The following is a 10962-nucleotide window of genomic DNA, read 5'->3' on the forward strand; positions in this document are numbered from 1 at the left end:
TGTGTGGCTTCTTTCTTTCTGATAGTCTGTTTAGAGCAGCACTCTCTGATAGAACTTTCTGTAATGATGAAAATATACCATATCTGTGTTGTGCAGTACCGTAGCCCCTAGCCCCTACACCTTTCAAGCTCTAGCAATGTGTCTAGTATGAGTGAGGAGCTGAATTTTAAATTTTATTTAATTTCAACTAATTTCATTTTTAAAGCCAACGTGGTTACTGGCTGCTGTATTAGACAATGCAGTTTTAGGGAATAGTGTGGTTTTTAAGATTATGGATGCAGAGACAAGTGACATTCCTTTCTCAGCTCTCCTAAGGTTAGCATGACCTTGGACTGGTGATTTCACCCATGCCTCAGTTTCCTCATTTCTACCTACCACACAGAGTTGATGTGAGAATTAAACTTTTAAAATGTGAAAGCTCTCTGAATGGTGCCTGGCTCATCCTAAGTGTTTCATGGGCACTCCGGCCATGGTGCTGTCCAGGGTCCCTTCCCCGAAGAGGAAAGTGAAGGTCAAGGGTAGATGCAAGCAGCAGTATGTGGGAACCAGCTCTTCCCGGCCTGTGAGAGCGGACTGTGCACATCTCTTCCAAACTCTGCATTCATCAACATCACGTCGATAGCTTGGTATTGGCCATGGTGGGAATATTTATACCGGGGCAATTGGCTTAACTTTAAAAGAACACATTCATTTGTAGTGTTGTCAGTCTATAAAAACGTGGTCCGCTACATACGAGTAGCAGAACGAGTAGTTAAAAACGCCATTAAGGAAATCTTTCCTGGGGCACCTGGGTGGCTCCGTTGGTTAAGCGTCAGACTTCGTTCGGCTCAAGTTGTGATCTCAGGACTTGTGGGTTCAAGCCCCATGTCGGACTCCGTGCTGACAGCTCAGAGCCTGGAGTCTGCTTCAGATTCTCTGTGTCCCTCTCTCTCTCTGCCCCTCCCCTGCCCATGCCCTGTCTCTCTCTCTCTCAAAAATAAACATTGGGGTGCCTGGGTGGCTCAGTCGGTTGGGCATCCAACTTCAGCTCAGGTCACAATCTCGCGGTCCGTGAGTTCGAGCCCCGCGTCGGGCTCTGGGCTGATGGCTCAGAGCCTGGAGCCTGTTTCCGATTCTGTGTCTCCCTCTCTCTCTGCCCCTCCCCCGTTCATGCTCTGTCTCTCTCTGTCTCAAAAATAAATAAACGTTAAAAAAAATTTTAAAAATAAATAGATAAACATTAAAAAAGAAAAAAAAAGAATGCAGGAGGGAATCAGCATAGTTGGGGCATGTGGCAGAGAGAAGAGGAACATATATGAGGGCAGTCAGAGGTGTAAGCTCTTGGACTGAGGTGTGCACAGTGCTGATGATAACATCCAGTGCGTGAGGGTTAACAGCACCTCTGGAAGCTGCCTTGCCCGCTCCCTGCCCAGCACTACATACAAATCCCCCAACCTCACGTTGCCCAGGAGTACCTCATCAGTCTCAGAGAAGCACAACACGCAGCCTGACCACGGGCCACCCCATGGGTTCAATAACTCAGAGTATGGCTATGCAACAGTTTAGCCCTTTCTTACTCATGGGCATTTTTATATATGTGTTCAAACACTTCTCTAGGAAGACATACAAGAGTGGCATTGCTAGGTGTTAGGGAACTTAGAAAATATTAATAGATACTGTTACACAGTTTACATCTCTACCAGTGATGGGAGAGCCATTCTTGACTCATAGCCTTGCAAACGCTCCTTGTTATCAATCCTTTTACTTTTTACTAATTTGATTTGTAATATGGTATCTCCTCTTAAAACCCTCCTCCCTGATTACTTTGAGACTAAGCATGTTTCACACTGTGAATTGCCCATTAATGTGCTCACCCCACCTTCCCATTGACTTGTTGGGCTTCTTACTGATTTGGAAGAGGTTTTTCTATTGTGTCAACCTCTGTTATGTAAGTCACAAGTAATTTCTCCCACGTGGTTGCTTGTTTTGGAAACTGTGTCTATAGTCTCTTTTCATACAAACCTTTGTAATATGGATTAATCTTTTTCTTCATGGTTTTTGCACCTATACGTCAATATATACTGACTTATCTACTATGTCTGTTTTTAATGTTTCACATTTATTCATTTAGCTCTTTAGTTCGTCTAGAACTTATTTTTGTGAATGGCATATTGTAGTGTGCTTTAGGGTTTTTTATTTTTCTTGTATCTCCTACCTCTGAATTCTTACTGAAGCTCTGAAGCTCTTTCCTTAAGTGTGCCTCAGTTCCCCAAATTATGGGCTCCCTCTTTTTCTAAGACCCCACTCCACATATGTCAAATACTGTAGTGCAAGGCAGGAAGAATTTCATCCAATAAACTGGTGTAGATAAAATGCCAGAGGGAGGGAAAGAGTACTTTCAGCTGTGCAATTCAGGAAGTCTTCTTGAAGGAGGCGGCACTTAAATTGCTAGGGCAATGAGAGATTGTTTAGCTTGATTGGAATGTATATTATAGGAAAGGGTTGAAGCTAAATAAGGCAGGGCAGGCTATAATCAAGCAAGGGTCAGCAACCTACAGTCCATGGGTCAGATCCAGCTGCCACTTGTTTCTATATGGAACTGACTGAACCACCCAGGCACCCGGAAATGATATGAAATTTAAATGTCAGTGTCCATAAAGTTTTGTTGGAACACAGCCATGCCCATTTGTTGGTGTATTGCCTGGGCCTGCTTTGTGCTATAAGAGCAGAACTGGGCAGCTGTGACAGGGACTGGATGGCCCATAATGCTGAAAATATTTACTCTCTGGCTTTTTATAGAAAAGGTTTCCTGCCTCCTGATATAGAGACATGAATGCAGGTTGAGGAGTTTGACTCATGTGAGAGGCAATGAATTAGGAGGCTTTATGATCAGTGCTATTTTTATGGAAGAGGACTATTAGCAGGGTGGAGATTTGTAGCTGAGAGAGAGAGAGAGAGAGAGAGAGGTGGGGAGATGCCATAGGGCCTGTGCAACCATCCACATAACAAGTTACGGGGTTTCAACTCTGGAAGTGGGAAGAGAGGAGGTGGGAAATGTGACAGGTTCATTCATATTTAAGGCAACTTTGTTGAGAGTGCTCTGTGGGCTGGTGCCATTCTGGGGCTGGAAGACATGATGAAGGTAGACGTGTCTGGGCTTGGCAGTTCTTTGGATGTGGGGAATGAGCACCGTATCAGCTTGCTAGGGGTGCCATTTCAAAGTACCCCGGACTGCGCAGCGTAAACAACAGAAGTGTATTATTTCACAGTTCTGGAGGCCAGAAGTCTGAGATCATGGTGAAGACAGGGTCATGCTCCCTCTGAAGGAGGTAGGGAAGGATCTGTTCCAGGTCTCTCTCCTAGATTCTGGTACATCCTTGGCTTGTGGCTGCATAACTCCGATCTCCGTGTGGCATACTCCTCGCGTGGATGTCTCTGTCTGCAAATGTCTCCCTTTCATAAGGACACCAGCCATAATGGATTAGGGGTCCCCCTTACTCCAGCATGACTTCCTTTTTTTTTTTTTTTTTAATTTTTTTTTTCAACGTTTATTTATTTTTGGGACAGAGAGAGACAGAGCATGAACGGGTGAGGGGCAGAGAGAGAGGGAGACACAGAATCGGAAACAGGCTCCAGGCTCTGAGCCATCAGCCCAGAGCCCGACGCGGGGCTTGAAATCACGGACCGCGAGATCGTGACCTGGCTGAAGTCGGACGCTCAACCGACTGCGCCACCCAGGCGCCCCCAGCATGACTTCCTTTTAACTTAACCAATTATATTTGCAAGGTCTGTATTTCAAAATAAGGTCACAATCTGCCGTCCTGGGGGTTAGGACTTCAACATGTGAATTTTAGGGGGGCGGGGTGCAACTCAACCTATAACGGCTACCGGAGCCTGATACAAAGTGCTGTTCAGAGAAATCTTTTTTCCACATTCTGCCTTTGCCCATAGCACAGAGGGAATGTCCACCTGGCCTTTCTCTGTCCACTTCTGATGCCTCCTGCTAATCTCCTCCATCAGCCCTTCTCCCGGAGAGTGAATTGTTCATTTGGTGGGTCAGAGCCTGGTCTTTTGGTTCATGTCCCTTGGTGGGCGGGGACACCGTGACCACACTGACAGGCATAGCTCCCCTTTGCCTGCGCAGCATTCCTGTTCTCTGTCCCCACAGGCAGCCAGCACACCCTCTTACTCCAGCTCCTTGCCTGTCTGGATGACCAGGAACGTCATTCCAGGGCTGCCATACACATCCAGCCATATCTTGGGTTCCCTGTAGGGTCACCTGAGTGGGCAGCCTAGGGTCCGCTTTCAGGGTGAGAATCACCCTTCAGACTTGACCCAGCAGGATGGAACCTGCAGATGATCAAGGTTTACAAAGATATAGGTGGTCAATGCACACTAATACTCATAGCGCCATCAATGACAGGCTGTCGAGAAGAAAATACTTTTTTTTTTTTAAAACAAAGCTCACTTTATTACATTAATTTTACACAGTAAAAGAATATGAAATGCAGACTTGTCTAAATTCTCTTGCTGATTCTCTTGAAGACAATGTTATTCAGTGTCATGGTCTGAAAGTCAAAAAAGAAAAAATCACAAAATGTTCATCTGATGTGGAGTTGCAAAAGGTAATGAAGGCTACAAAATCATCCCAAATATGCTAGCATGAGAAACAACCTGAAGTTTTCTATAGGCCCAGAGGAAGGGTTGGCGGTCTTTTCTAAGCTCCCATGCCAGATCTTGGTCACTTCACTTCCTCATGTGGAGAGTTGTCCTGCCTTTTAGTGAATTCCTTTCTATATCAATGGCGGTTAGGGCAAGACCATCCAAATGGGTCCAGTCCAGTCCGATTTCTCAGTTTCATTGAGTGCCTGCTTACTACGTACCAAACACATGTTGAGGACCAAGAGCACATGTGCATGGAAACACACGTAAGCACGTAGCCTGGAACATAGTAGGTATTGCGAAATTTTCCTCCCAAAGAGCTATGAAGCATATAAAAGCATTGGACCATCGGATTAACCAGTTTTTGAATTTTTGAGGGACGTTCCTTTCTCCCACACGACCCCACCACCACTGCCCCCCACTGGTTCTCTTGAACAGGTCTGTGACAATGACACAGGGTAACGTCATCAGGGTTACAAAGGAGCCCCTTAGCTTCAGCAGCAATGGAATAGAATGGAAAGAACTAGGTTTGAACCATGGTTCTATAGCTCATTAGCTGGGTGACCTTGGACAGGTCAGCCTGTCTATTAAATCCCTCAGCCTGCCTCCCTCGCAGCAGAGGGAAAGATTAGGGGAGCTATCAAATGCATATCAAAGTACAAAAAAAGCCTATCAAAGGACTTTGGCCAGAACTGAGTCTAGGCTCATCTCCCTTCCTCCTATGGCGCCTTCCTGATGTGCTGTGAATGTGTCCAACAGGGGTGGGACCACATGTTTCCTGGCTGACTCTCACACCCTCCCTAGTTGAGGGATTTTTCCCACTTGAACGGGGGTGCAACAGACTCCCTGGGTAGTGTTCTGCCTTCTGTTACTCCCCAAAGCAAAGAAGAGCCACGGGAATATAACTGCAGGAGAAACACTGTACTATTCACCCCCAAATCAGGGATAGGACATGGTCGACAGTCAGGCACCAAGGAGGATTGCACAACTGGTGTGTGCCATTCTGATAAGCTGCCACGAAGCTGCTATGAATATGATTCTCCTCGTAAATGCCTGTGAGCAAGTCTTGTGGCCACATCCCAGTGGCGACTGAGAAAGGTGGGCCACGCACGAACAGTGGCTCGTCCTACCAAGCACCTCTTGTTCCCCCATCCCATTGGGGTATGGGTGGAAGAAAGGAGACAGCAATGAAGAGAGAAGGAAGGGCGGGGCGTTAACCCCGACCTGTAAAGTGGGGACGGAAGGGCAGACTGAAGGAACTCAGGAGAGGCAGAGAAGCACCAGCCTGGGCCCACCTCCAACACATGGGGGGTCTTGGGTGAATTAAAAAAGGACGCCCCTTCCTCAAGATACTATACTTCTATCTGCTGGGAAACTATCCAAATACACTGCACTCGTTTTGTCAGAACAAGACGGTTAACTGACATGCACTTCAAGATGGTAATAAGAATACAAGTCTACACCATCTATAATGGGAGTGGCTCCCTGTAGGGTTGTGCAGGGTACAGCTGTGGAGGACGGCCCTGTGTGACAGGCCCCGATCGGAGGAACCCTAGTTCTGCCATTCCCTGGCTATGTGTTGCCTCAGTTTCCCCACTTAGAAAACTTAGGGTTGTTGGGTAGATAGAATGTGTGTAAAGTGCCGAACATAACGGGTCCTCAGTAAGTGGTAGCAGAGACTGACAACGGGAAAGGTGACAGAGCTCCTCCCCACTCTACCTCTCCCCTCCCCTCAAGCACCGGGAACCATAAGCTCAGAGGGCCAACTTACGTTGGTGATTATGTCGCCATTGAGTTCGGTCACAGACTTGATGCCTTTGAAAGTTGTCACCAGCTTATTGTCACCTTCCATCTGAACCACTGCCTGCAGGAGACAGAAGAGATGACCTGTGAGGAGCGTCTTCTCGCTAATGAGGCTGGCTCCTCCCCTGCAGGGGTCTCTGCTTACGGCAACCTCAGCCTAGCATACCCCCTTGTTCTCCAGCTCTGAAGATGGGAGGTTCATTTAAAAGCTAAAGAAGGGGCGCCTGGGTGGCTCAGTTGGTTAAGCGTCCGACTTTGCCTCAGGTCATGATCTCCCCTGGGTTCAAGCCCTGCATTGGGCTCTGTGCTGACAGCTTGCGGAGCCTGGAGCCTGCTTCAGATTCGGTGTCTCTGTCTCTCTCTCTCTCTGCCCCTCCCCTGCTCACACTCTGCCTCTTTCTGTCTCTCAAAAATAAATACAAATTAGATAAAAATTTAAAACCTAAAGAAAATGCCAGGGCTCCTTTTGTCAAACTTTCATTTTTCAAAATTTTTTTTAATGTTTTTAATTTTATTTTTGAGAGAGACAGAGACAGATTGCGAGCTGAGGAGGGGCAGAGAGAGGGGGAGACACAGAATCCGAAGCAGGCTCCAGGCTCCGAGCTGTCAGCACAGAGCCCGACGCGGGGCTCGAACCCACGAACCGTGAGATCATGACCTGAGCTGAAGTCGGCCTCTTAACCGAAGGAGCCACCCAGGGGCCCCAAAAACTTTTGATTTATGATATGTGAACTAGAAATGAACATAGGACACCGAAGTGGTGTCGACTACAAGCACTAAAATAAAATCAGTAAAATCTGAACTGTCCAAGCTGATGGAAAGAGGTAGTAGCAAAATTCCAACTACTGGCCAGTTGGGAAAACACATATTTAGCTTTGGTATGTATTCCTTCTGGCACGTTTATGTTTTCTATCGTGGTCTCTGTTTCAAGCCTTATGTGTCCAGGAAGAAGCAACAGAAACCCAGCAAGTAACAGAAGACCCTGGCCAAAGTTAGAAATTTGCCTCCAGGATGGACAATTGGAAAAAGACACTGTGGGGGCGCCTGGGTGGCTCAGTCGGTTAAGCGGCCGACTTCAGCTCAGGTCATGATTTCGCTGTTCGTGAGTTCGAGCCCCGCGTCGGGCTCTGTGCTGACAGCTCAGAGCCTGGAGCCTGTTTCAGATTCTGTGTCTCCCTCTCTCTGACCCTCCCCCATTTGTGCTCTGTCTCTCTCTGTCTCAAAAATAAATAAACGTTAAAAAAAAAAAAAAAAAGACATTGTGGTAAAACCCATAAGGGCTTGCCCCTTACTATGGGCCTCTCAAGACAATTTCCTGTTACAGATTTCCTGAGCTGTGATGTTATATCTGGAGAAGCGGAAATAAGAGGCCATCAGAAGAGGTAAAAAGGCCAGCATGCTGAGGCCGATGCATAAAGTTGTCTGGAGGGGAAGGGTAAAGATGGCTGCTCTGTGGCGTTGGCTGTGCTGGGGTGTGTGGACTTTCCCAGGGGGGAAGAGAGGCCTCTAGTGAGGAGCCTCCTGCCCCCTGGATTTCTCTGCCATCTCCTTCTGACCACTCCCATAGTCTACACCCAGCTCTTACTGCACACCCTGAGCCACAGCCCAGCGGAATGATGGTGCCCTGCCCACTGCCTTCAGTCAGGGAAGGGTGTCTGTGCCCATTTTACAGATGAGGTAGCTGAGGCCAGGGGCTCGGACTCAGTCTGAGGGCCTGCCTGGGGTCTTGGTATTCTGGTATTCTTGATATTGCCAGCCCCTCCTCCAGGAAGTCTCTCCCCACGACCAGCAGCTCTAGGCTCAGCAAGGCCAGTTTCCTTTGGGCTCAGGGATGACATCACAGCTCTGCTTAGGGTTTTTCGCTGACTCCTGCTTGTCTGGGCCTGGGAGAACTTGTGACTGGTCCCCCCATATCCTCCACATGGGAGAGCTCGGGTTCTTGGGTCAGAGTACCCACACAGTCACAGGAAAACAGGAAGGGTTTTCTTAGAGTTTCTTCCCTAGAGCTGTCTTGTCTTTCTGCCTCCCAGCCCAGAAGTGGGTTCAGAGATAAGGTATCCATGGTGGGGACTGTGAGGTGAGAGCCTGGTGGGATGAAGCCCTGCGGCCAGGTTCCAAGGAAAGTTCCAGAACCAGAGGGTGGCTCGAGGGGGCACCTCCTACCTTGACCTTCTCCCCAGTCATGGTCTCCAGCTCACACTCCTCCCCCAAAGTGAACTCATTTTGGATCACTTTGGACCCCGTGGTGATGGTGAGCTTGAAGTGCTTCCCGTTCTGCACGATCTCCGACACCCCCTTGATGTCCTTCCCCTTCTGGATGAGTTCGTCAGGCAGACCTGGTGGAAACCATGTGAGGTTCAGAGATGAGCAGAGGTGGGGATTGCCAGGCGACGGTCACAGAGAAACTTTGTGGCGCGGGGCAGGGAGGGAGGCACCGTGCTCCCCCCCCAGAGACCGCAGGCACGAACCAAGTCCTGTGAGCAACATGGGCTGACCTCTGAAGGGAAAGGTTGGTGGCCTGCCTCGGTCTGACCTGACGGTCTGCTGTTTTGCCAGGAGGGTTGTAAAGAGGACACTCCTGGGTCCCGCAGAACCTGTCCTCTGGTGAGCACCCTGGTTCTCGCTCGCTCTCCCTCCTCACGCCAGACTTTGCTCTCTGAGTGTCAGCGTGCCATTCTCCACACCCAGACTGACCTCACGGTTCGTTTTCTGAGCCAGGTCCCTACTGAGAGTGAGAGGAGCAGCTACGAATAAGGTGCCGGGGCAACACTCACAAGCTGGGGTTGTGTCCACAAAGCCTCCTTCCCCTACCCCTGCCTCAGCCTCTGCTGTCGAGGCTCTTGAGGAAGGCACAGTGGGAGTCCCTCACCCTGGGACAGAGCTTCACAAATTTCAGGCCATATCTATACTGTTAAACAAATTGAGGTCCACGTGCAGTGTCAGTGGGGGTGGAGTGTCCTATGGCCCAGGTAAAGGATTCGAAAGAGAGAGATGATATGACACCCTATAGGAGAAGAGCCTAGCCCTTGCCTATCCCTGAGGGTCCTCCTCTCCTGCCTTCTGTCTTCCCCACCCTGTCCCTCCTGGGCACCCTTCTTTGGCACATCGACCCTTTATTCAGAGGGTTCCCGCTACCTGGAGCACATTCCCCTCTCCCTGTCCCCTAGGGGACATTCGCTCATCTTCCAAGGCCCAGCCTAGGCTCACCTTCACCACCACCAAGCCTTCCATCCATGCCCTCCCGCGAGCACCTCATCCTTCTGCACATGACTCTGGGAGTCACAGGGGATTAGAGTTGGGTCTCTGGAACCAGCCTCTACTTCAAATCCCAAGGCAGACACTCCTGCCTGTGTGAACTTGGTCAGGATCACTTAACCTCCTTAGGCCTCAGTTGTCTTGACTGTGAAATGGGAAAAATACTAGTACCCAACTTAGAGATTTGTGGTGAGGATTTATTACATGTGAAGGGCCTAGCACGGTGCCTGGCAGTGAGTCAGTGCTCAGTACACATCAGGGGATACTTTATTGCATCTATCTTGTCTCTTTGTCTGTCTGTAAACTGTGACTTGGAAATGTGGCTCATGGTTCTGTCTCCCTGGTATCCATCCAACATGGCATATGATTGGAGTTGAATCAATGTTAGAAGAATGAATGAATGAATGAATGAGCAGGCTCACACAGTGAGGTACCAGCAGAGATCGCTTCGATCCAGATCAGCCCCTAGCTCGGTGCTTTCCACTTGCCTATGAAGTAGCCTCGTCCAGTGAGTGATACTAGCACAAGCCACAGATATCTGCAGAGGAGGCACCATATGGCCTCTGGCCTGTGCAGAGCCTGAAACTTTCCTCCCATCCCAGCATCGAGACTCTGATTCGCTACCCCTGGCAGGGCCAGACCCTCATCGTCACGACCCCCAGCCTTGGCGTCCCGCCCAGCACTTACCGACTGCCTTCATGAAGGCCTCAAAGTTTTCCTGGCTCTGTAGTTGGTACTTGCCGGAGAAGTTCATGGTGGCGATGAGGCTCCCTCCACAGCTGATCTGCAGCTCTGTGGGTTGCGATGTCCAGTGTGGGCTGATTTATAGGGGGCTCCTTCCGCTTCGAATGTTGGCCATAGGTCAGCAGCTGTCAACTCCTTTATGGCCAGGTTCAAACATTAACTGCTAGGAGCAATGGTCAACGATAAAAAAACCAGGATGGGCACAGCAGTGGTTTGCTCTAATTCAGCAAACATTAGTGGAGGTCAGTCAAGTGCAAAGCCCTAAGTCCCTGCGACTTTAATGTGCTAATCCTCCATGAAATGTAAATTGGTGTGTATATGTATGCTTACATATATGTACACACATATATGTTCCTGCATGCACAGGTATGTGTGCATATGTATGTAAGTGTGTGCATATACATGCGCGTGTTTTGAGATGTAGATACACAGAAAAATACCAAAGAACCCCTTTAAACTCAGAACTTCACCTGATTGGGCGTCTGGGTGGCTCAGTCATTAAGCATCTGACTTTGGTTC

The 10962-nt window shown here is 48.9% G+C and overlaps 1 protein-coding gene across 1 annotated transcript; it reads right to left on the bottom strand.

Annotated features, from left to right (window-relative positions):
* Nucleotides 1-4421: 4421 nt before the first annotated feature.
* FABP1 (fatty acid binding protein 1) lies at nt 4422-10577 on the bottom strand. Its single transcript, XM_003984236.5, has 4 exons — nt 10387-10577; nt 8608-8780; nt 6413-6505; nt 4422-4547 (listed from the first exon to the last, which is right to left on the bottom strand). The coding sequence occupies exons 1-4, from the start codon at nt 10451-10453 to the stop codon at nt 4497-4499; spliced, it is 384 nt and encodes a 127-aa protein (XP_003984285.1). The 5' UTR covers nt 10454-10577; the 3' UTR covers nt 4422-4496.
* Nucleotides 10578-10962: the final 385 nt, after the last annotated feature.

The sequence above is a fragment of the Felis catus genome, chromosome A3, assembly GCF_018350175.1.
Source record: "Felis catus isolate Fca126 chromosome A3, F.catus_Fca126_mat1.0, whole genome shotgun sequence".
Classification (NCBI taxonomy): Eukaryota; Metazoa; Chordata; class Mammalia; order Carnivora; family Felidae; genus Felis; species Felis catus.

Coding starts and splice junctions, on each gene's coding strand:
- FABP1 (XM_003984236.5), bottom strand. CDS start 10,453: ATGAACTTCTCCGGCAAGTACCAACTACAGAGCCAGGAAAACTTTGAG. Junction 8,781..10,386: donor GGCCTTCATGAAGGCAGTCG/GTAAGTGCTGGG, acceptor GGTTTCCACCAG/GTCTGCCTGACGAACTCATC. Junction 6,506..8,607: donor TGACTGGGGAGAAGGTCAAG/GTAGGAGGTGCC, acceptor TGTCTCCTGCAG/GCAGTGGTTCAGATGGAAGG.